Genomic DNA, 25,426 nt, shown 5'->3' with positions numbered 1-25,426 from the left:
ACCACACTATTTCTTTCTGGTCTCGCTGTCTGCAAAAAGAGCTGATCTATAAACTCCCCTGGGTCTGCGTGAAATGACAAAAATGTGTGCACACAGCAAGACTGGCAAACAGCTTCTCCTGCGCCCAGCAGTCAGCTCTTCGTGGTAATGAAAATCAATAACAAATAATCAAGAAATGATAAATTGTGTTCATGAAGCTACAAATTCACACTCGGGTTCTTCTAAAAGTGTTTTGCCAACAGCAGATGGAACGCTTTTCCGTGCTGTGACTTACCAGCGCAAACAGAGGGATGCTCCCCGTTCAAATCCACGCAGTTCGGAAGGAAGTTCCTCGAAGCTCTTTTTCTGCTGGCAAAGAACTGGTCGCCGAGCGGTGCTCCCTGGGACGGCCGCAGCTTCGCGGGGTGGAGGAGATCACCGCACGCAGAGAACTGCGGGGAAAGGAGAACACAGGAACATTCAGGTGTGTGAGACCAATGCACAGCCCTTCCCGTGCAAACAGAACTACCCGCCTCACCTTGCCATCCAGCACAGCCCACACCCGCCTTTCTTCGCAATAAAGCTACACAAACCACTGCCGATATGTTCAAGACAACTGATAGAAAATAAAGGGTCGTTTTCCCTATCACTTCGACAACAAAAAGCAAGAGTGTGTCTGTGAGCCTCACCCCACCCACAGAACCAAGTGCGATTCGGCATTTAAGTGTTATAAAGCATTTTAATTCCTTTCCAGTTCTCACCCCAATACAGGCTGACACTATTCGCACTGAAGGAAAAGAAAAGGCAACAAAAAATACATTAACATCTTGAGCGATGTACATTAAGCCATGTAAATGTTTAAACAGCCAGTGGCTTCCCGAGGTGTGAAACAAGCAGCTCCGGATTGAGTCTAAACACTGTGCTTGGCAGTGTCGGCATCTTGTAATGAGAACCAGCTACAGCTAAAGGAAAAATCTCAATAACATAAGTATTTAGCGAAGAAAAGATCATGCTTTAAATAAAGGTTTCTTGTTTTCTGATTGAAATAGCAAAATCAGTAATGTCAATCATTACCAGGCTATTTTAACTCTGCTCTCCCCTTTCACAGACAAAACTTCGCACTGAGCCCGAAAGAGAAGCCAGAACAGAAATGGAAATATTTATCCAGTACTGGAAAGAACAGCATAAAGTCAAGCCTAAAACCCTCCTTTACTCAATAGAGCGCTTGTGCGAGCGGGGAGTTTGGATCTGACACATACACAGCACATTCATTTATAGAAACATGCAGTTTTTAATTTCACTGAACATCTCAGTTCACCATAAAGACAGATTAGATTCTCAAACGGGGAACCTCACTAAAGCTGTTGCACCGGGACACTGCAGTTCCACCAGTGCGATTCAATTACCTCCTGCATTCCCAGCCCGGGGCGGGTGCAAACCGGGCACCCCCCGCGGGACCCAGGGCTGCCCGCGGATCCGGACAGGGCACCGTGCTTGGGACCGCAGCCAAGTGCTCCGAGTTCATATCCTGGTGGGGTTTCATTTCGTATCTTGATGGGGATTGATTTCATGTTTCATATTTTCAAGGGGGTTCACAAAACAAAGTGTGGCCAGAACTCAAAACCTGAAGCAGCACAGTCATGAGATGAGCAGCACGGCTATGAGCACACTCTAATAGTTTTTAAATCATCATGACATTTACTTGATCACATAATATCTTAAAACCAGACATTTTTATGGTTCTGGAACACAGACAAAAAACTTCAAGAGTTTCCACAAAAGCATCAGGTCCTTTCCAAATAAAGAAGATCGTTTTCAATGGGAGGTGGCAGCAGGAGCCCAGCGGGTGTGAAAGGCGTCAGCAGATCGGACCTGCAAATAACGAAGCTTTGCAAAGAAGACAAAACAAGTTCCGATTGCTGGATCTGCAGTAAGCACACTGAATTAAATGGGAAGGAAGCAGCGCTGTGCTGGCTTCTCATCGCCCGGGGACCCCGAGGACACCAGGTTTACTGCACAAATGAGAAAAATGAGGGAAGTGGTTTGTTCCACATTATTACAAGTTGGGATAAAAGCGGAGATAAGAGCTCGGCATTCCTGCTTCTGTGATCAGCCAGCCTGAAAACATTGTTCTCAATCTACACATCTTCCAGTCTGTGAATAAACGGTACTCCTACAAATTACTGACACCCCGGTTTTCCATACAGACAAAAGAATATATACAGAAGGAGCAAATTACACAATGTTGACACGACTGTACAACTTTGCTCAGTTGTTCCAATCCCAGCCACAGCAATAAAAACCCATTTCTTTTATACATATTATTATGAGAGCAACTAGAGATTTGCTAAACACTGGCACGCAGGGTGACAGCAGACAAACGCAAACCTAAGGCTGCCAGATCACAGAATCACAGTATGTCTGGGATTGGAAGGGACCTCAAAAGCTCATCCAGGTCAATTCCCCCATGGAGCAGGAATGCCCAGGTGAGGTCGCACAGGAACATGTCCAGGTGGGTTGGAATGTCTGCACAGAAGGAGACTCCACAACCCCCTGGGCAGCCTGGGCCAGGCTCTGACACCCTCACTGAGAAGAAGTTTCTTCTCAAATTTAAGTGGAACCTCCTGTGTTCCAGCTTGATCCCATTACCCCTTGTCCTATCATTGTTTGCCACTGAGAAGAGCCTGGCTCCATCCTCATGGCACTCACCCTTTATTTATTTATAAACATTAATAAGGTCACCCCTCAGTCTCCTCTTCTCCAAACTAAAGAGCCCCAGCTCCCTCAGCCTTTCTTCATAAGGGAGATGCTCCACTCCCTGCAGCATCTTGGTGGCTGCGCTGGACTCTCTCCAGCAGTTCCCTGTCCTGCTGGAACTGAGGGGCCACAGCTGGACACAAGATTCCAGGTGTGGTCTCCCCAGGGCAGAGCAGAGGGGCAGGAGAACCTCTCTGACCTACTGACCACCCCCTTCTAACCCACCCCAGTACCATTGGCTTCCTGGCCACAAGGGCCCAGTGCTGGCTCATGGTCACCCTGCTGTCCCCAGCACCCCAGGTCCCTTCACCAAATTACATAGCAGATCCTGGCAAAGGGATTTCTCAAAAGGTTTCAGCTTCATTTAAATTCCACTGGTACCACCAGCGTTGTAAAAATACCTGAATCCACCCATGAGAACATCAACTCGGTTACCAAAGCACAGCCCTGTGAGTGACCCATCACCGACAGACGCTCTGTTCTGACATCCCGAGATGAAAGGTCCTGATCGAACACCCGCAGCCACCAGCGCCACAGTCCCAGGGATGAGATCAGCACCAGCACAAACACCGAACGGTGTCACCCCAAAACATGCCCCCAGCCTGCAGAACACCACAGCTCCCAGCACAGAGGCCTCAGCCCTTTAACCCTCCTGAGCACCGCGGAAAACAGAGTTCCATGAAACTCATTTCACAGGTCACTTGAACACCCACTAAGGTCTTCATAACATCCAGCTATTAAGTCTTCCGGTTATCAGACCAGCATGTAAATGGAGAACAACACCACAGTGTAGTTATATGAAAATGTGTGTAGTTCATGAACACTTCATGGGTTAAAACTTCAGCAAAACGTTCAAATGCTCTTGCTCCCCCCCAAAAGAGCCCTGCTTTCAACAGCCAGCATGGGGCCCCTCAGCATATGGGGAAAAAACACAGGGAACTCTCATCCTGCAAGACAGAGCAGGCTGTTCTGCTCTCCATGCAGTGCAGTGTTCGCAGGGCACGCACGGCAGGGCTGAGCCACCCGAGCACAGCACGCTGGGGCTGGGGCTGAGCCACCCGAGCACAGCGCGCTGGGGCTGGGGCTGAGCCACCCGAGCACAGCGCGCTGGGGCTGGGGCTGAGCCACCCGAGCACAGCGTGCTGGGGCTGGGGCTGAGCCACCCGAGCGCAGCGTGCTGGGGCTGGGGCTGAGCCACCCGAGCGCAGCGTGCTGGGGCTGGGGCTGAGCCACCCGAGCGCAGCGTGCTGGGGCTGGGGCTGAGCCACCCGAGCGCAGCGTGCTGGGGCTGGGGCAGCCAGCTGGTTTCCCCACGTTTCAGCAGAGCAGGGGAGCCCGTAAGCTCTACAGAAGTGGCACTGAGATTTTTAGGAAGAGCTTTTGTACCCCAAACTACACATAGAGTTAGAGTTAAGCCATGAGCCTTCAGTCTCAGTATTTAAAGCACTGAAGTACACAACCCAGCACGTTACCCAGAGGATATTCATTGTCAGAAGTAAGACCCACGGATTAAACCGAGACAGTTTTGTTTAATGAGCTTTTGGAGGGGTGAGTGCTGCACACCCCCCGAGTGCCCGTCCAGGCAGAGCACCGCTGAGCCCCATCACCAGCACCGGGTCTCTGCCAGCAAACCCCGTGTCCGTGTGTCCGAGCCCGTGCCAGCCGGCACACCGGGGCCAGGCGGCTGCGGGTGACCCGACGTCCCGCTGCTCCCACCACTGCTCCCCGGCTCCCGGAGAGGCGCTGGAGCTACCGGATTCCTGAGAAAGGCCCTGCAGTGTTGACCCATCGGTCGTGTCTTCTGCCGTTACTACTGGGGAGAACACTCCTTTCTCATCCCAGAACAAAGGCATCGCCTGGAAGGTGAGGTGGGGGCAGCTCCAGCCCCTCTCGCTTTAAGGGTTCTCGCTAAGGGCATTAGGCAAAGTTGGAGGCGGCAGCGCGGCGCGTCCCCGCAGGCACACAGAGACACGTGGGGCTGTGCTGCCAGCCACCCCAACCCCGTAGCACGGCTGGCAACCCTGAGCTTACGCACAGCCACGAAACTGTCGCTCTCAAAGGACTTCAGGGACTGCAGGGAAATGTGTCATCAATAGCCCAGTTCAACATCGCGGACAGGAGCTGCCTTCAGACAAACCCTTGGAGGCAACGAACGTGCTTTATCGACGCTGTATTTTTAGTACACGTTAACTTACACATGTTTTACTTCATCTCTTATCTGATCAGGAAAGTCTAGACATGGCCTTGGACAATCGCTCCGTAACATGACCCTAAAAACGCTAGTAGAAAAACAACTTTAAACATTAAGCTCATTTCATGCATTCTTCCAGCCCCAGAATTACTCCAAAAGTTAATTTTTAAGCAAATTCATTTCAAAGGAATGTCTGAATTAATTATTAATTTTTTACATTCATACAAACGAGTCAACTATCTGAATTTTATGCATGATATACCTTACTGAAAACAACTGAGAGGAGATGCAGCGCTAGCCTTCTTTCTCCCCTTTACTTTGTTTGCTAAACGCCCCAAGAAAAAGAGCTTTGTTTACACAGCTTATGGCAAACTCTTTCAGTTAATAAGGAATGTCTTCAAGTAGAGGAAACACTGCCCAGGCTTATTCATGTGCCTTAAGTGAAAACACAGTTCTCCTTGTATTGAAGGTACAAACACACCCCGGGATAACAGCAGATAGAAAGACGTGCCCTGCCCCGGGGAGCTTTACAGCCTCTGCAGACAGATGTACAGCGACAGAAGACAAACGATCAGGATGTGCGGACAGGGTAACGACGCTGTCAGCCCACAGTGATCCAGTAAATACTTCAACGCTCAGACCACAGTGTTGTTTCAGCTCCCGTTACAGTAAATGTGGGTCCAGCCAACAGGACTCAGTGAAGTGTTGAAAGCAATCAGCCTCATCCCACGGGAGGTCCCTGGCTGCCCAGCCCGGCTCTCCACCCAGCAGAGGCTGCCCAGCCAGTCACCAGGGAGGAAACTAAACAGAATCCCTGCTCTTCTCTCCCTTCCACACGATGATGAGCAGCACCTGCCTTATCTTCTGATAAAACACCTCCATGACACTTCTCTTTGTAAACAAGGCTGCTCCTTCCCTCACTGAGGGCAAAGCCACAGGAGCCGCATTAGATCGTGTTCTGTCTTCCACAGGAGCCCCGGCACAGCCAAACAGTTTTTACAGACGCTGAAGCAAAAACTGAGTGCCAGCACTATTTCTGAGTGACAAACAAGTGCCACCGGCATCAGTCAAACAACCGCTGTCGCAGGGAGATGTACGATGGTTCAGCAGTGTGAGCAGACTAAACGCGGACTGTTCAGAGAGACACAGTTACTCCTTGAGCCAGGTCCAACTTACATTCCACTTAACGTGTTGTGAAAGAGCTGGGCAGGTGGGCAGCTGTTTAACCCACAACAATTTTTAAACCCAGCTCCCAAAAGCCAGTTGCAGACTCATTGTAAAGCCTTATGTCTGCCGGCCGTACACTCAGCAAAGAAACAGCTTGAATTTGCACATGGATCCAACCACATTTTTCAAACCCACTGAACGCAAAGTATCAGCTGCTGTGCTGCATCAGCCTTCAGATGTGTCTTCGTAACGACAGGAACAGCGCTCTTGACATTGTTCACAGTGTTCAGGCAAACCGATACCACTAAAGCAACCTGGTGATAATGCAGCTGTAATTCGGTGCTGTGTTCATCTACAGCCGAGTTAAAACAGGCAGCTTTCAAATCCTATCAAAGGTGACCTCAAATGTTAGTCCTGTCAGTACTTACCTGCACATAAACACAAAGCTACGTGGAGTTATGCTGCAATGTGAAATGAATTCTGGAGGTTTCTGGTTATTCGGACATGTTTCAAGAGTGCAAAAGGAGCATGACGCGTTTCCCTTGGCAGAGCGCAGCTTACGAAGTCTTCAAATTCTGACGCCTCAAAGCTACCGATCTGCTTTCTACCAACTTAAATATGCAAGAAAACAACGTAAAATGGAAGTGAGAGGCAAACACAGCGAGTCAGAAGGCAGAGGGAAGAGACAGAGGCAAACGGAATCTCTAGGAGGCACAGGTTGTCTCAGAAAAACAGTCATTAGTGCAAAAAATTTAGTTCTTATTAAATAGGAATAAATATAGCACATGACAAATGGGATTTTCTCCCTGCAGAAGTAATTTCATTGCCACCTATGGTATAGTACGTGGCAGCAGCAAAGGAAAAGCAAGACTGGTTAATGTCACAGCTCGAGTCCTTGCAGAGCAGCAAGGAAAAGAGACTCAGGAAAGGAACCTGTGCCCATCGCCACACACAGTCCTGCTCACAACACTGTTCCACCCAATAAAGCCTGAAACAGATTCTGGTCTCATTCTGCAAACACAGGTGGCACAAACGCAAGTTCTACATCTGTTCATGAGTAGGAACGAAGTTAAATATTCAGCATAATACACAGGGATGTAAAAATAAAGACGATCAGGAAAGGAAAACATCCATTTAAACTTGAAGTATTTGCATGATGTTATGGCAAAGTCTTGCAAGGGGAAAAGAAGAAAAGTTGTCATCCCACAGGGATTCAGTCACACAGATACCTGACAGCTGGGTTGGTTTGCAGCCCAATATTACATGGGGGCATTTACACCCATGAAGTTCATGCTACACATAAAAATACACATACAAAACCACATTTATCATAGTGGTATCAAGGATGTTCCTTAGTAAACCAAGTACCTCACTATCACTGACTTGAAGCCATGAACATGTAGCTATTTCTCCAGGTCAAATTTAAGTTCACGCCATTTGTAAGTGCACTTTACGTATGCAGTAAAATAGAAACCATAAATTATTTCTTTCACTTGCTCCAGGGATGGAAAATTTGGCCACTCCTCCCAATTTACAGGAATAAATACAACCACATGTACAAAAAGATTAAAAATAATAATAATAATTTTAAAAAGAACAATTTCCACAGCAGTTGTGACCTCAAGGAAGGGCTGGTTCAGGCAGAGGCGCTTCCACCAGCCGGTTTTGGTGTGTGCTGGTTGCATTTTGTTTGCAGCAGCACGCAGCCCAGAGCTCAGCACAGGTGCTGCAGAACGCAGCCAACCCACTCTTATTGTGTCAGCCAACACTGAAAAGCCGCTTCAAAACGAAAAGCCTTCTTGCTCGAGAGGTGTTTGCTACATAACTTGTTGCCCACACCCTATTTGCTCTGTAGATAACCCAAGGGAACTTAGTTGCCTGATTCATCAACTCAGAAAGATGCAGGTCTCTTGAGGAGTCTCAGTAAAGCCAATACCTGCACCAACAAAGGGAACGAGCTTGTGTATGTACAAGTATACATACAAACTTAGGGATTTGACACTACAATAGCATTAACTCATGTTTCTTTTCATTAGGAGACGTTATTAAAAACGAGCCGTCACAAAGCAGCACTGTTCACGGCCTCATCCTATCCAGGAACAAGTTACTAAGAAACTAAGAGATAAATTCTGAACACGCAAAGGTGGTAGTGAGGGAGTCGGTTCTGAAAAGATCCACTGCCTGAAACTCACTCACTGGAGATCAAGTTACGATAAATTTAAAACATGTCCAGTTAAAGACAAAATAAGACCCACCAAAAAACCACAACCACACAGGCAGCTGCACCCTCAGGTCTTAAACACATGGACGGTTTACAAATGTGTCCCAGAACAGGACACTGCCAACATAAAAGGGACCTGAACACCTCCCCAAAGGTTCCTTCCCTTTGCAGCTGCCAACATGGTCAGCAAGTGGGAAAATCAAAACTCAGAACTGCTGTTTCCTACACTTTCCCAGTCAAATCAGACTGAGGATCAAGAGCCACACAGACATTTGGCAGCCGCCAGGTTTTTGTACAGGTTAGCATGCTGCCAAGCAGCGCTGGCTCAGCCTCGCCCCAGAGCTCTGCCTGCCCTGGACGGAACCAAACAGCTTTTGTGTTCAGGAAACCCCCCACGGTCCACCAGGTACTCTCAAATTGTCCACAAACACAAATGTCCCCACTTTTGCACGCGTTCCCTGGATTTTGGCTAGCCGTTGTCAGGGACGGGTCACTAGGGCCAGATGTGACAAGTGCCTCATTGAGTCCAGGTAACCTAAAAATAAAGATTTTTTTTTTTTTTTAATAAGTGATATGTTGTCTGGTTCCTGTGGTGTTAAATCTGACATACAGTGTCCTCAAATCTGCCTTCCCAGACTGACACACACATTGAGACCCCTGCACATAAAGTACTAGCAGTATCAGCCACACCTCACAAATACCCGTAATTTAATAAGCCTTTGGCAACTTTCAAATCTCTCTTCAGAGCATGTCTTAGAATAAACAAGCCCAGTGAGCTACAAATACCTACCTGCTCCACACTCCTTGTGAGAGGCACCTTGACTCCTGCTCCGCCTTCCCCGTCTCCAGCCTGCTCATTTTCCCAAGGCAGCTTGTTTTTTCCTTTACCCGCACTCAGGACTCTTCTTGGACTTATTCCCTCATCGGCACACGCACCGTGGGAGCTGGAGTTGGGCACAGCATCGTCCTGTGCGCGGTACCCGCAGTAACTGTGTGCACTCTGCGTCCTGCTGCCCATCAACAACCAGTCTGTATCTGCTCCGGGGGGCAAACACGAGCCCCTGTTGTGACCAGATGATGGCAAGGGCACAGCGTACTCTACAAAGCCTTGGTCTACCAGCTTGGGCAAGGTCTTTCTGGCCAGCCTAGCCTGCACCGCGTGCATCACGCCATCCCCGTTCTCCTCCAGTTCCACGGCATCCACCGCCTTGAAGAGAAGGGCGGTTTTGCCCGGCCCCATGGAAGACGCCAGCACAGCGAACGCTTCCATGGCAGCGTGCCGGACCCTGCGCTTGCCGTCCAGCAGCGCTGGAGCCAGCCCGAACGCCAGCTTGGCCAAGTCCAGCTCCTCGCCCGGGTAGGTGAGGAGAGCCACGATGCAGATGTTGACCACCTCCTCGCGGACCTTGGAGTTCTTGTGCTGCAGGTACTCGTGCTGCAGCAGCAGGCGCAGCACGGGCTGCGGCCCCGCTGCCCGCATCAGCCGCAGGAGCAGGCGGTTGTACTCGTGCCGCACGGCCAGCTTGTTGTCCCCCAGCACTTTAGCAGCAGCCGACACCAGCGGCGTGAGGAAGGCCTGGACGCGGTCGCCCAGGCGCAGGGCCAGCAGGTGGATCACCTCCAGCGCCCCCAGCACCACCTTGAAGTTGGAGTCGTCCAGGAGGGCGCAGAGGAGGCCGATGAGCCCCAGGACGCCGGGGGCAGGTGCGGAGCTCACGGCGGCCTGGCTGGCGGCTCCGACCACCCTCTTCAGCTCCTCCACGGCCTGCGTGCGGCTCCGGTAGTCCTCCTGGTCCAGCAGGCCGGCGTGCAGCTCCGGCGGCAGCAGCCCGAACTTCAGGCCGGTGCCGCCGGGCTGCGCGGGGAGCGGCGCGTCCTCCCCGGGCGGCCGCGGGAAGGGCTCGGCGCCGGCCTCCTCCTCCTGCCGCTGCCAGGCCAGGCTGCGGGACAGCTCCCCGGGGCCGCGCCGGGCGGGCGGCGGCGTGAGGGCGCGCAGCGGGGCGGCGGGCGGGCGGACGGGGCGGCTGGGCAGGCGGCGCCGCCCGCGCGGGGCTGCTCCACACAGCGCTGGCCGCGGCCCCCACGGCAGCTCGGCGGCGGCGGCGTCGCCCTCCTGCCCCGCCGGCCGCCCGGGGCGCGGGGGAGCGGGGCCGGGGCAGGGCGGGAGCCGCCGCTCGGGCCCCGCCGGGGGCTCCATGGCGCGGGGCGCAGCGCTGGAGCCGCGGCCATGGGCGGCCGGACCCGCCCCGGCAACGCCGCGCGCCACAACACCGCTGTCGCCAGGGGCCGGCGCGCGGCGCGCCTGCGCGGCACCGCCCACAGCGCGGCGGGCGGGGGGGACCGTCGCAGGTCTGACTGCTCCTTCACGTCTCCCCCAGCGCTGCGGAGCGCGGATGCCCCGCTGCACACCCGAGAGCCGCGGGGCGGGAGCGGGAGGTGCCTGGGCTGCGCCGCCGGTGAAGCGGAGCCACGCTCTCCCCCTCCCGCGGTGTGGGAAGTGGCACTGCCCGGGCCCAGGGGTTGTGGGTGCGCGGCGCTTCCCCGGCGCTGATTGGCAGAGGGCGCGGGGCGGTAGCGCCCGGAAGTGACGCCGCGCTGCCGGGCGCTGGCGGAGGAGCGGAGCGAGCGGCGGTTCGGCGGGCCGGGCCTCGGCGCGGCCTGTGCCCCCGCCCGCAGGTCAGACCGGCCCGCCCGGCACGCGCGCTGGCCGGGGCGGTCCTGCAACCGTTCGCGGGGCGGCGGGGGGGCTGTGTCCGCGCTCGGTGTGTGGCGGGCGGCGGGCGCGGGTGTGTGGGGACCTGCCCCGGAGAACGGGCCGGGCTGGAGCTGCCGCACAAGGACGCGGGGAGCGTGACATTTCGCCAGCAAGGCGGTTGGTGCTGGGAAGTGATTTCTTGCAGGTGCTTTGGCGTGCAGAGGCGGGCCTGGCGCTGTGCGCCGCGCGGAGCTGAGGCGAGCCCGGCGGGGCTCTCGGGCTCGGAGCCCGGGACGGGCACAACCGGCCCCGCCGCGCGTTGCCCGCGAGCGTTTTGCAGCCGAAATGAGGAACTGGCGAGCGCTTCAGTTCTGCCCTGAACAGAAATGTGTCAGCGGCGCTTCCTGCTGCTTTCGTGTGGGGGAAATGCCGAGTTCTCCCGCACTGACCGGGGAGTTAGAAGAGAAAATACCTGCAGTAAGCGAGCTTAGTTATTTACATCTCTGGTTAGCCCTTTGATTTCCATTATCTCCCTACTGTCCCAGATAAGTGTTACCTACTGGCTGTGGCCAGGATCTGATAGCCCAGAGCCCCGTTTGATTAGCGTTGTGGGCACAAACCGTTTCCTAGATTATGTTCTTCAGGGCTGGTTGGTGTTCCAGCTGCTGATTTCTCGTTCAGCAGTAAACCAGACACATGCAAACGCGCGGGGTGGACGAGCATCGCCACGCAGGAGGTGTGTGAGGTGCAGCAGGAGGCAGCTCTGCCCAGCTGCTACCAAAAGTTATTATTTAGAATTGGCTTTATGAGGTTTTGCATCTGAACTGTATCCGTTCCTTTTTCCTGCCGTGTGGTGTTGCCTTGTGTTTTATGATTTTTGCATATACGCACAATAAGTTATGAACTGAGCACAGCCACAGAAGGAGAATAAAGTGGCTTAGCTGCTGAACAGCTCTTTTCCCCCCCACCATGTAATTTGTGCTGCAAAAATATTATGTGGAAAGTGTTGTATGGAATCTTGCCTCTTGCAGATCTGCTTAAAATACTTTCTTTTAGAGATTTTTTTCTTCCAATATAAGGTTATAATAGGAGAGGGATGAGCTTATCTTTTAATGGATAAGAGGTTTTCTATCCCTAGCTCTAAGCCTTCAGTTCTCTGTCAGTGCTGTTATGTTCTGTTGGCAACTAATTTTATTCTTTCAGATTAAGCACTTTGTAAGTGGGCTCGCTGCAAATTACATGACAGTTAAGGAGCTGCAAAAATGATGAACTTCTTAGTAACGATAAAAGAAGTGAGATGTCGCAGTTTGCGTAGTCATTTAGCAAATCACAATTAAATCAGCCTTTCAGTTCAGGAGTTGGGTGGTTGCCATGTAGAACAATAGTTACATCTCCTTGTGGTCCAGGATCGTGACATGTTCACACCCTCCACCCTCTCCCTGGTATAATAATTCAGTGTCAATAAAGAGCTAAGATCCTTTTCCAGCAGGTAGTGGTGGGCAGCACTGCTGGAATTTTCATGAGTCTGAAATTAGAGCAGGTATTGTACTGCTTTCAGTTCTCGAGATGCAAACTAAACCTTTTTAGAAGAAGCGTTTGGGAGTTTTGTGGAGCTGCAGCCCAGGGCTCTGTGGGACTTTTCTGCCTCTTTGTGCAGCGGGGGTGGGACGGGGAGCCGGTCCCTGCTGCGTGGGGAAGCACAGCAGGGGCTGCCTGCCCCCCAGCCGCGCCGGGCAGGCCGGGACGTCCGCAGCAGAAAGGGCTGTCAGAACTTCCAAAACTTTGTCTCACACAAGCCAGTTCTACTCTTTAGTTATCTCTGTTTAGCTTTATTTCAGTCCCTGTTCAGTTCTCTCACATATCTGATGTAGAACCTTATCGTGTATTCAACACTTCAGATAATATGCATTTTACTCCAGAACAAAAAAAAAAAAGGGGGAAGGGGTGTGGTGTTTGGATTGGTATGATTTGGATTTTTTTAAGTCAAAGATTAATATAGCATATGCTATTAATAAACATTGGATTGTCTTGGATTTAACTTGCATGAAAAAGCATAGCGCACAAGGACTGAAAAAGTAAATTGGAAAGTAATAAACCTAATTAAGATAAAAGCAAAAATGGAAAAATATTTTTTAAATGTTATGTGTGGCATGTCGAAGTAACATGAGTAATGAAGCTGTAGAGCTGGAGCCCTGAGTAACGCGTGAAAAATTCTGTTTGTCACAGATGGACCAGTCGTCTCCAACCTACATGCTCGCCAACTTAACCCACTTGCATTCCGAACAGCTCCTGCAAGGCTTGAACCTCCTTCGCCAGCATCACGAGCTCTGTGACATTATCCTGCGGGTGGGCGATGTCAAGATCCACGCCCACAAAGTGGTGCTCGCCAGCATCAGCCCCTACTTCAAAGCCATGTTCACCGGGAACCTGTCGGAGAAGGAGAACGCGGAGGTGGAGTTCCAGTGCGTGGACGAGGCGGCTCTGCAGGCCATCGTGGAGTACGCCTACACCGGCACCGTCTTCATCTCGCAAGACACGGTCGAGTCGCTTCTTCCGGCTGCCAACCTGCTCCAGATCAAACTGGTCGTGAAGGAGTGCTGCGCGTTTCTCGAAAGCCAGCTCGACCCTGGCAACTGCATCGGGATTTCTCGTTTTGCAGAGACCTACGGCTGCCACGACCTCTACCTGGCTGCTAACAAGTACATCTGTCAAAACTTTGAAGATGTTTGTCAGACGGAAGAATTTTTTGAGCTTACGCATTCAGAGTTGGATGAAATTGTTTCCAATGACTGCTTGAATGTCGTGACAGAAGAAACTGTTTTTTATGCACTAGAGTCCTGGATCAAATACGACGTGCAGGAGCGGCAGAAGTACTTAGCGCAGCTGCTGCATTGTGTGCGGTTGCCGCTGCTGAGCGTGAAGTTTCTTACGCGGTTATACGAAGCAAACCATCTCATTCGTGATGACCACACGTGTAAACATCTGCTAAACGAGGCCCTAAAATACCACTTCATGCCCGAACACAGACTGTCCCACCAGACCATGCTGATGACGCGACCTCGCTGTGCTCCTAAAGTTCTTTGTGCTGTGGGAGGAAAAGCTGGGCTGTTTGCGTGTTTGGAAAGGTAAGTAGTGGTAAAGTTGTTGCAGAACGTGAGTAGTGCGGTGTTGGTGCGTGTTTGTTATTGCCCTGGGTCGGGGCTCCGGCAGTCGTTGGAGAGCTGTGGTTTGCAGGACTATGGTTCCTGCTTTTCTGTCACAGGAACTCTTAACTAGGGCTGTTTTGAACACGGACAAGCACTGAGTTCAAAATGCTTTTTGATTTCGTGAGTAATCTTCAGTGTTACAGGGTTTTGTTTGTACCAACACAAATAGCTGTACAATCTTATTTTAATTCTGTTCATTGAGAATTTGGTTAATAAAAGTGATTAATGTAAGTCTGCATGCTACTTCTTTACCCTCCCAGGTCTTCTCATTTTACATAATTTTTCCCTGATCTATTATTATTCCAGAACAATCAAATAAGAAAATTTAGCTTAATATGACAAATATACTTCCTGATAACTCGAAAGCCCTTGGAATGAAAATAGATTTAAATCAGAGAGCAGTGAAGAGGTAATTCTTAGCAGTGTCACGTTCTTGATCAGAGTGGAATTGCGGCCCTAATCTCCACTGCTGAGTAGGTGTCCGTGTCTGTGCTGGCAGAAACGGGTAAGTGCCCCTCGTTCTGTACCCAGTTTGCACATGAACGTCCTCTGCAGTTACTGGAGTACATCACCAAGGCGAATCTGCTGAGCAAAAGGAATGTAATAGAACAGTTCTCTTCCCATACGGGTGTGGTTGGGTTTGCTTATAACATTGTATTAACATTTCCAGAAGCAGTAGAGAAACCGTGTGTGGCTCTGCATGTATATTCCTACTTACACGTCCACGTATAGTGGTTTTGGTGTTGAGACACGCCGCCCGGCCTGGTTCCACAGCGGCATGCGGAATGAGGTTTTACTCAGAGATGTTCTTTTCTGTGGCAGTTCTGTGCTTGCAGATACACACATACCCTGAGAAACTTGGGAAGATCTGCATGTTCTTCTTGCCTCTGCTTAGATATGTTGTCAGTTATTGAAGTTAACTTTCACAATAACAGGGGTCGACACTGAAGTAGATGTTGGAGGCTGGGCGTGGTTTGGTTTATAGATTTAAAAAGTAAACAGATTTGTATTTAATAAAAAGACTATTTGAGCAAATAAAGTAGGCCTCTGGGATTCCTCAGCTCTGTTTTCGACAGCTTCTTCAATGACTGTGGTCATATAACATACCAAAGTATTTTTATTTTTTTTTTTTAAACAATAATTCTCTTCACTGCTATTAACCATGTTTTAGTGCAGACAGGAATTTCCTCTTCCTTAATTCATTATTCATATTAGTCTTTCTTAAGCTATTGTTTCCGTTCGTACTTAAGTTTAAACAGTTGCTCTTGGCATACCAAAAAAAGTCACAGATCGATTAAACAAACACTTCCTAATACAATTAAAATTGGGAATTAGGCAACCTTAATTCCACTATTCTCCTTCTGCTTTTCGTTTGTACTTGCAGGAGGGCTGTTTTATTTTCACGTAGAGTCAGCTGCTGCTTCATAATGACAAGATTCCGTAGGATATATTTAGTGTAGCCTGTGTGTAAGTGGGCGCGGGTGCCGGGCGCCGGGCGGGTGTCTCGCGGCCCTGCTGGGTGCTGCCAGTGCTCCAGAGCCTTCGCGTGCTCGAACAGATCAGATCTCCTGTGTACCAGCTATTCTTTTAAATCATTTAAGTAATTTATTCACTAAACTATTGATGTAGATTGACTAGACTTTATACGTGATAGGCTAGACCCACCATATTTTAACACTGAGTATAATTGAAAGAAAATGCAAATAAGCAGGATTTTGAAAACAGGCTTTCCAAATTAGTCTGTTCTGCTTTGACATTTCATTTAAATTATACAGCGCATGTGAAATAGGTATTTGTAAAACTGCAAATGGTACTTTCTAAATGTATGTTTGCAAATATATATAGACTTGTGCTTTCTCCTCTGTAATTGTCTCTTTTGCTCTCTCTCATCTCTGTGGCTGTTCTGACATTTTGCTTTTCACTTTACCCTGTGTATCCCTGCGGTTTGTATCTTCAGCTTTACCCCAGTCACACCTGTCCCCAAAAGCTGCCGTGCTGCTCCCCTCGCGCTGTCCATGGCGCTGTCCTGCCCGTGCTTCCAGCTCTCAGTGCCGTGGCTCCTGGCTGTGTTGCTGCATCACAGTGTTCGCTGTGCGGCCCTGGGGTTTTAGCTCTTTAGAACAGTAGCTGCATTTGATTTCAGCTGATGTTTGGGCTGTTAGAAGAAACAGCAACCATCATTCAGGACATATAATAATCTTAAGACTGTTCCTCGATGCACATGTGCACATCACAGAGCTCCAGAAGGTTCGATTTGCTCACAGAATCTTTGTTTTTCTTTTCCAGTGTTGAAATGTATTTTCCTCAGAATGACTCCTGGATAGGCCTGGCACCTCTTAGCATTCCCCGCTATGAATTTGGAGTATCTGTCCTAGACCAGAAATTATATGTTGTAGGAGGGATTGCGACCCACGTGTGCCAAGGCATCAGTTACCGAAAGCACGAGAATTCCGTGGAGTGTTGGGACCCCGACACGAACACATGGACGTCCCTGGAAAGGATGTTTGAGAGCCGGAGTACCCTGGGAGTGGTGGTTCTGGCGGGAGAGCTCTATGCCTTGGGTGGCTACGATGGGCAGTCTTATTTACGAACGGTGGAGAAATACATTCCCAAAGTGAAGGAGTGGCAGCTGGTGGCCCCGATGAACAAAACAAGAAGCTGTTTTGCTGCAGCCGTCTTGGACGGAATGATCTACGCCATTGGTGGTTATGGCCCAGCCCACATGAACAGGTGTGTGCTTCTGATGCGTGGAACTTGATGCTGTAAGCTTGAAATCAGCAAAACTCACTGTTGAGCTTGTGTTAAGCAGCCAATTACAAAAATATTTTAAGATCAGTAATCCACAGTGGGCCTCATTAATCCTTGTTCTGCAGCATCAGTCTGATAATTCAACTGGGAAATCATTGTTTTAACTTACCTTTGTGTGTTCCAGCTCAGGGCTGGCTTGTTTGAGGGTTTGGTTTGGTTTGTTTTTAAACCCCTTAGAAGGGAAAAGGGTAAAGACAAAGACATATGTGCATATAACTAAGCAAGGTGGTGCAAGACACCCCACTTGCAGAGCCCCAGCCGGGTGACTGTGCAGCGCACTCCTGTGTGTCGCAGTGCTGCGCGGCGGTTCCGCAGCACTCAGGACAGGCTTGCTTGGCACGAGTCTTGTACCGCAAGCCTGCTGAATACAGGCATGCATGGTCAGCTCTAACACTGAAAACACCACCTTGAAATTAATAGGACTTTTTTGCTTTCTCAGTGTACACAAAACAAATACATACCTCCGGTGGAATCTTACAGTAATCTGTCTCCTGGGGAGGAGCAGGCTTGCTTCAGACCTCGCATTCGCAAGGAGGTTCCCTGGTACTGGCACGCTCTTCAATTGCTCTGTTCCACATTGCTCTGTGGGTGGACAGGGGCCTTCAGTTATGCAAAGAAATCATTTGTACTCTTCAAGTCAATAGGAACAAATGAGCCGTGTGTCCTTCAGGAAGCCAGTGAATCAACTACAAGCCTAAATAGCTGAATAAAGGATGAAAATGAAAATCTTGCTTATAGGAAGGGATGCATTGATTGTTTAACAGTGTAGTCTGACAACATCGCATTAATCATTAACTGCACTTACTGTCTGTACTTGCTATGTTTTTATATGAAATGGTTTGTGAAGCAAAGAGTTAGTTCCATGTGTGTGTCAATGACTCTGACCATTGTGCAGCTCTGGTGGTTAAAAAAATAATGATTATAATTAATTTTGATTTTATCCTGAAGGCCTTTTCTGTTCTTAGTGTTTTGATCAGCACCCTCTGTACTGCTTTTCTGGAGAGAGATGCTCTCCACGTGTTTTCCTCTCTGTGTGTTATTTTCAGGCAAGCCTCCAGGAAGCTTTTGATACAAATAGGTAGACTTCAGATCTGCATTGTGCTCAGTTTTGCATGAGTTGCTTTTTTTATAAGCAGCAGCAGTCACCCTTGAAAGAGCTCTCAGTTCCGAAGCCAGCGCTGAAAAATGTCGCTTTGTTTCCATCTGTCACCTGAGGACCCAGGGTAGTGGCACGAGGACATCGGAGACGCGGCTGAACTACAGTCGCTGTGCCAGGATGAAATATGTTAAAACTGCTTTTTGGCAACACTGCTTGTTGTCGAAGGACACTGGGATGCGATTGATGCTTCATAGGTGATATCACTGGCTTTAGTTTCTTGTGTGCTACGTTGGGTGGTACAAAGCCACCACGCTACGGAGTTTTCCATCAGCTCAGGCCCTTTCTCTTTGTGTTGCGTTTTTCCTGGTGTGTAATACTGGTTGGCAGAACTACATGTACCTCCGACAAATGCTGGTTTCTTGTGAAATTCAAATGTCACTAAAATCCAAGGCTGACAAGCTGTTTGTCTTTGCAGCGTGGAGCGCTATGATCCAAGTATGAACTCGTGGGAGACAGTAGCTTCGATGGCTGACAAACGAATCAACTTTGGTGTCGGTGTCATGCTGGGCTTCATTTTTGTAGTAGGTGGACACAACGGTGTGTCTCACTTATCGAGCATTGAGCGATACGATCCTCACCAAAATCAGTGGACTGTGTGTCGACCCATGAAGGAACCCAGAACAGGTAGGACGTGCAGGACTCTCCGCAGTTCCCTGGGACATCCTTTCGGAAAGAAACTGTCATTTGACCCGACAGCAGCTGCAATGGATTTGCACTGACTTGCCTGCAGAGCATTGTCCTTTGTCTGTGAATTGGACTAAAGATCACTAAATCAGCTTTGTGAAAGTATTGATTTCTCTAATTTAATTAGCATCTAGTTTATTGATACTGAGCCCTAACAAAAATAATATGAAGTAATATTTCTACCCTACCTTTTATTTTTTTGTTACTTTTGAGTGAGTGTCAGCAATTCTGCGGTAACTGTTCTGTTGTACTTTATGTTGAGACTCAGCGGTGCATCTTCTGTCTCCCTGACAAGGGGCATTGGGACAGAAGAGCGTTGTTTTGTCCCAGGAAAGTGTGTGAGAAGAGTTGAAAAGGAGTGTAACGACTGAACAGAGTCGGGCTCTTCATTTACATGCATTTGCTTTAAAGACGGCCCAAAGAAGGGGAGGCTGTGAGAACTTACCTGCTCAGCTTCTGGGCTGGGGGGCACTGCTCAGCTTAGGGTCAGAATTACTACTTATTGCCACATTTGGTGATAGTGCAACTTGTTTCTTCTTCCCCGCAGGCGTTGGCGCAGCCGTGATTGATAACTACCTGTACGTGGTCGGAGGCCATTCGGGGTCGTCCTACCTGAACACTGTCCAGAAGTACGATCCCATCGCGGACACCTGGCTGGACTCCGCAGGGATGATGTACTGTCGATGCAATTTTGGTTTGACCGCACTTTGATGAAAAGTAGGACTTTGTGGACCTGATGTGAAGATGGAGCTTAACGTGCTTGAAAATGAACCCCGCTGGCAGAGACCGTGAGCTGCGTTTGCCGGAGCTGGAAGGTTGGAGGAACGCGGTGGAGTTGGGATTGACATGAGGAAGGATTTGTTTTCTTCCGGTAATTGGCCTTTGTTCCTTCAGCGACACGGGCAGAAGGAACGGAAAGCTCATCACCAGCTGGGTTTAGATCGCGCCCTGGTGATGGCAGTGGATTTGAGAGAGTGCTGTACATGCCTGGGATATGGTTAGAAAACTTGCCGTGTATCTAACCCTTTCACGTCTAGAGCCTTTCTCCCTTCCTCCTGTCTACCCTGAACGTGAAGCTCCCTGTGCTGGGGCTGGAGGTGGGCGAGTGTGCCGTGGGGCCGCGCGGTTTGCTGACACTCGTCTGGCTGCGTCTTCAGATTACAAAAATGCCAGTGCTTCATGATGTTTTTTATGAACAGTAACTAAAGGGCTGCCTTGTTTCTGGATCTCAAGATTTGTAAATAATAAATGCCATAGTATGTTGCCTGCACACTCCCCTTTGCCACCCACATACTGGTAGGAGGGCTGGGATGGTAATTAGTAACGACTTAAAGACATTTGCAAGGCAAGTTTATTGCCTCTTCACAAAATTTTTTGATCTGATGAAATCACATTTTGTACTTTCCCTGATATTTTCTTTTTGTGGATAAATAGTGGGGGCTTAAAGGACCTCATCTTGCTGGTCTGCTCTGTGTGTTCAATGGTAACGCAAGGAAAAATGTCAATAATACATTGGAAGATGCCACAGCAGCATTCATAGCACGATACAAAACAAACACTCAGAAATGGATCCATCCCATCCTTCTCCCAAGCACACGTGTGTCCGTATTCCATATAAGTTTCTTTTTTATAGGCATGTCTGGTTGCTTTCTCAGAGTGTGCAGATACCCCAATGGTGCTACAGGCAGGACTCAGCGGCGCGGCTGTTCGAGTTGGGTGCGGTGTGCGCACAGCAGGGGCGTTTGCAGTGTTCTGCTGGTTTTCGTTCTTATTCACTCAATACATTTGTGCCTATGAAAACTGCCGAGAGTAACACAACGTACTCGCTGAGCTCTCTGTTACTTTTTTTTTCCTTCAGAATATCTACATTTTTGTCCTTATTCTCATAAATAGGGCGTGACCAGTCCGGGTTTTTTCGCACAGCCTTGCCTTTCCCACAAGCTGCAGCGGGTGAGCAGCTCGGGGCGCAGCTGCTCGTCCCCAGAGCGCGTCCTGTGTGAGGAACCGGTGCTGCAGGTCCACTCCTCTCATTAACGACACAGCTTTGTCATAGCACTGAACTTAGTGAGAATTTGGGCAGAGAAATAGAAAGTGATGCGGTAGGTTATGACCCTTCTCTAAAATAGATGAGTGAATAAACATGAATTTTAGCTGATTTAGAATGCTTTGTTTGTTGTCTGATTTTAGCTAGGAACCATGCTTGTCTTGACTTTCTGTTTTGTTGTCTGTACGTGTATTGCCAGGCCTGGTACTGAAGAATTTTTCTGCCTCCAGAGTTATTTTCCCTTTGTTTTAACATGTTAAATTCATGTTTGTTTCCCCTTGTTTTTCAAGCCGGTATAGTATTATTTTGGAAGGTGCAATAATATTTCCAATAGTTGCTTTAGAAGCCATTTGTGTGTGAGTGCGCTGAGGGGAGGTTTGGGTGCAGGTGATTTGCGGTGCGCTCTGCAGAGCTGCTCCGGCCGCCCAGGGCGTCATTGATGGGCCTCGTTCCTCCGGACGCCAGCGTTCGGATTTGAAACAGTCAGAAACACGGGGGTGTTTACACCGTAAAACGTTATTTATAGACATTATTTATAGGTGTTTGCACAGATCATAACTTCCTGCACGCATTCTTCAGATTTGCTGGGATTAAGTAGGACTTTAAAAGCAAATCAAATTAAAACAATGTCAGCATTTTCAATGCAGTTTATTTGACTCGCTAAGGATTCTAGTTCTATAGCAATAATAACGTAATTGGATTATTCTGGTGACTCTGATAGGACTCAAGTAGTGAAATGATTGTACGTGGGAGGTTTGGGGGAGATGTTTCCACCCTCTCCTGCCGTTCAGGTGGAGGCACAAGCTGAATGTTTCCATGTCCTGTTTCACTTCTCACTCTGTTCCAGAGATGCCATCAATTACTGTATCTTCCAATATACACCTGAGATAAAGATGCTTGACAAACAAATATTAAAAAAATGTATATAAATTCTTTACTTAAGAAGTTAGTGCCTCCTATTGATCGGAGGCTTTCCACGCAGTTTGGTACGTACTGAACCTTCTGGAGTTCAAGGCCGCTGGGATTCCATGCGGGACGACACTCACCGAGATGTTCTGATGGGAACTGTTAGTAGAAAGTGGTGCAAGGTGTAGAAACCGTTTTGACTTCATCAGAACAAACAAATCCACAGGTCAGGGTGGTCTGGATGGTTATTCAATCTCTAGAAACATCTCTCATTTATGGAAGTCAAAGCACTTAAAACTGCACCAGGTTTTCCTCTCTTCCTGGGCCGTGGCCGTGTCAGATGAGCCCATAGCAATGGAGCCGTGTTGTGGTGTTGCTCCAGTTGGCAGAGCAGCAGCAACAAGCACAGGCTTGGTCTGCAGAATGGGGAAAATACCCAATATAATGTAGTGCTGGTATTAGGTGAGGAGTTTAGCTAGAAATGGATCGAGCGGTGTATCAGCATTGGGGTCATGTCACTGCAGTCATGCCGTCTTCTGTTCCGGGTGCTCCTCGTCCCGTTCACTGAAGTGCTTGGTTATCAAAGATCAGACGCGACAACCAGTTTAAATCTGCGTTTAAAGAACAACACCCTCCTTGTGATGTCTGTCTCGCAGTTTTAAAATTAAGGACCTTCAACTAAGATGTCATACAACTATAAGTTATCATCCAGTTCTCTTTCTGAATCACTCAAAATTATCTGTGAAGCACTTTAAAATGGGTCTGAGTTTATATGTGTACATAGAGATGCTGAATTTCTGCTCTTTTTAGTTCAGGTCTGTCGGTGAGCTCCTGACGGCCTCTCCACTAGGGGTGTTTGCTTTCAGAAAGTCTGGCTGGAATTTCAGGAGGGCGCACGTGGCCAGCACGCGTTACAGCAGCTTTTCCTGGGACATAGCGTGTTACTGTGTGGATTTCCCATTCGTAAGTCCCCATTCACTATGTGAAACAATGCAAAATGTCCAAGCTTGCCTTAAATTCTTGATATTCAACTCAACTCCAAGAACTGGATGATAATTCTTATTTTTTTGCCTTATGCGCTGTGCTGTATTTTAAACCCAAGGGTAACTATAATTTTTAGCGGGATTTCATAATTGTACAGAGAACACCAAATTGTACTCGGACTTGACCAGAGTGCTTTGGTTGGGAGTATAAAGTAATATATGTAGCTTTGTGTACGTAGAGTGTTTCTATGTGTCCATCTTTTTTAGCAGCGTTCTGGTTTTGTTCTTGTTTACAAAAGCCGCAGTTGAGTTCAACAGGAAAATAACCGTAACCTGCGTTCTGGGTCTTTATGAGCGCTCTCAATGCGTTTGCTCTTGTGATAATGCTCTGTAAGTATTGTTGTAACTATTCCATTGAATGTGAAACGATTTAGTAAATAAACCTGAGCAAAAACTTGTTGTTACACTTGGTTTTGGTGGATGTAAATAACACTGTAGCTTGAGAATTCTCACACAGGAACAGCTTTGTGAGTTGTTAGTCCAAAGCAATGATACCTCATTATTAGAAGCTCACGAGGAAGAGGATTTCAGTGCGTGGGTTGTTGTTCCCCATCTGTCCCTGTGGCTGTAACTGTCGCCTCCCTGATGAATCGCTGCCATGGCAGGAACACACAAACCTGTGTTCTTGGTGCTCAGAAAGCTCCTGGTGAAGACGCAGCATCACTGAGTGACTGCAGAGAATGGGCTGTTCAGGCCAAAGGGCTTCGCAGGTACATAATCTTAGTTCAGTGTTTACAGCTCTTCACATCCACGTGGTAGGTGGTGGTTTCACCTGGGGTGATGGTTTCCATGAAGTACCACCAGGTACCCCTTTCTCTGGCAATGTAAGTCTTGGCAGTTGTGCCAGGAAATCAGTATTTCCCTGGCTTCATCTAAATACAATCAGAAATGCTTAATTTTTGTACATTAGTGTGCTGAACTCGCTTTCTTGCCCAAGGCCTGAATTCAGGTTCTGGTGGCTGCTGCATGAGATGCCGTTCAGTGCTGGTGCTCAGCAACACTGCCCAGAAAACCTGTCATCGTGTAGGCTGTGAGAACACCGCCTGATAAAGTTCGAGTTGTGCTGAAGCTGCTAAAAAAGGGAAATACTAAAGTGGGTTTCCTGGAGAAAAAAAATACTATGTTAACAAAACACTTTGAGGTAACAGCCATCAAGGACTTAGGTTGAGCTTTCCCTAGTTCTGCAGGTTTCTCTTACACACTGGTGTAGTTCTTAAGTCATAGAATCAGGTTTTATACTTCAGAACACGTTTGGCAAGCAGACAGGGCGGGCGAGGATTCCCACCAGTTTAGTTTAGTGTAAAGATTTATCCATTTAAGAAAAAATAAGGCTGTGTCAGAAAAACACAAACATTTTGCATAGTATTTGACCTCCAGCAGCGCTGGGCAGCCCTCTGGGTCCTGAGGGTACTGAATACACTCACCTTAACTTTAGGAATGGCCCAGAATAATAATGGAGAGAGGAGGGTAACTTTTAGGGGGTTTTAGCGGTGTAATATTAACTAGAGATGGGGGGAAAAAAAAAAAAAGTGCTTTATTTAAAAAAAGATAGCATTTCTGAGCCCACCTTTGGTGCATGCAGGAAAGACAGATCTGTGCAGCTGCAGCCGTGCTGCCTGCGGGCCGGCGCTCGGCTCCAGCACCGCTCACACTGCTGCACCAGCGCTCTGCTCCACGGAACACACCGGGCTCTGCTCCTGCACCAGCGCTCTGCCTCGTGGAACACACCGGGCTCTGCTGCTGCACCAGCACTCTGCTCCATGGAACACACCGAGCTCTGCTGCTGCACCAGCGCTCTACTGGACGGAACACACCGAGCTCTGCTCCATGAAACACACCGGGCTCCGCTCCTGCACCAGCGCTCTGCTGCACGGAACACACCGGGCTCTGCTGCTGCGCCAGAGCTCTGCTGCACGGAACACACCGGGCTCTGCTCCTGCACCAGCGCTCTGCTCCACGGAACACACCGGGCTCTGCTCCTGCACCAGCACTCTGCTCCATGGAACACACCGAGCTCTGCTGCTGCACCAGCGCTCTGCTGCACGGAACACACCGAGCTCTGCTCCATGGAACACACCGGGCTCTGCTCCTGCACCAGCGCTCTGCTCCATGGAACACACCGGGCTCTGCTCCTGCACCAGCGCTCTGCCCCATGGAACACACCGGGCTCTGCTCCTGCACCAGCGCTCTGCTCCATGGAACACACCGGGCTCTGCTCCTGCACCAGCGCTCTGCTCCATGGAACACACCGGGCTCTGCTCCTGCACCAGCGCTCTGCTCCACGGAACACACCGGGCTCTGCTCCTGCACCAGCGCTCTGCTCCACGGAACACACCGGGCTCTGCTCCTGCACCAGCGCTCTGCTCCACGGAACACACCGGGCTCTGCTCCTGCACCAGCGCTCTGCTGCACGGAACACACCGGGCTCTGCTGCTGCACCAGCGCTCTGCTCCACGGAACACACCGAGCTCTGCTCCTGCACCAGCGCTCTGCTCCACGGAACACACCGGGCTCTGCTCCTGCACCAGCGCTCTGCTCCACGGAACACACCGGGCTCTGCTCTGCA

The 25,426-nt window shown here is 49.4% G+C and overlaps 2 protein-coding genes across 9 annotated transcripts in view; one reads left to right on the top strand and one right to left on the bottom strand.

Annotated features, from left to right (window-relative positions):
• The window catches only part of TOGARAM1 (TOG array regulator of axonemal microtubules 1), a 35,098-nt gene extending 24,506 nt beyond the window's left edge, over positions 1–10,592 (bottom strand). For all 5 annotated transcript variants that reach the window (XM_080345778.1, XM_080345779.1, XM_080345781.1 and 2 more), the window contains exons 1-2: positions 9,106–10,592; positions 275–431 (exon numbers count right to left, since the gene is read on the bottom strand). In XM_080345778.1, coding sequence (XP_080201904.1) covers positions 275–431; positions 9,106–10,512 — 1,564 coding nt within the window. In that variant the 5' untranslated portion in view covers positions 10,513–10,592. The remainder of the gene's footprint in view (positions 1–274; positions 432–9,105) is intronic.
• A 341-nt stretch (positions 10,593–10,933) lies between these two features.
• KLHL28 (kelch like family member 28) lies at positions 10,934–23,157 on the top strand. 4 transcript variants are annotated; one of them, XR_013922139.1, is made up of 6 exons: positions 10,964–11,487; positions 13,237–14,135; positions 16,503–16,946; positions 18,599–18,807; positions 19,415–22,780; positions 23,068–23,137. XR_013922139.1 is itself a non-coding variant. In XM_080344584.1 (5 exons), exons 2-5 carry the CDS (start codon positions 13,237–13,239, stop codon positions 19,576–19,578), a joined length of 1,716 nt encoding a protein of 571 aa, XP_080200710.1. In that variant the 5' UTR covers positions 10,934–10,991; the 3' UTR covers positions 19,579–23,157. The 4 variants fall into 4 exon arrangements, 3 of the variants coding, with proteins under 3 accessions (XP_080200710.1, XP_080200711.1, XP_080200709.1); XM_080344584.1 differs by having other exon boundaries at positions 10,934–10,991; positions 19,415–23,157; XM_080344585.1 differs by having other exon boundaries at positions 10,964–11,215; positions 19,415–23,157.
• Positions 23,158–25,426: the final 2,269 nt, after the last annotated feature.

Source organism: Nesoenas mayeri (assembly GCF_963082525.1).
Source record: "Nesoenas mayeri genome assembly, chromosome: 5".
Taxonomy (NCBI): domain Eukaryota; kingdom Metazoa; phylum Chordata; class Aves; order Columbiformes; family Columbidae; genus Nesoenas; species Nesoenas mayeri.
This window is presented reverse-complemented; position numbering and strand designations above follow the sequence as displayed.

Coding starts and splice junctions, on each gene's coding strand:
- KLHL28 (XM_080344583.1), top strand. CDS start 11,356: ATGAGGAACTGGCGAGCGCTTCAGTTCTGCCCTGAACAGAAATGTGTC. Junction 11,488..13,236: donor TAGAAGAGAAAATACCTGCA/GTAAGCGAGCTT, acceptor TGTTTGTCACAG/ATGGACCAGTCGTCTCCAAC. Junction 18,808..19,414: donor CATGAAGGAACCCAGAACAG/GTAGGACGTGCA, acceptor TCTTCCCCGCAG/GCGTTGGCGCAGCCGTGATT.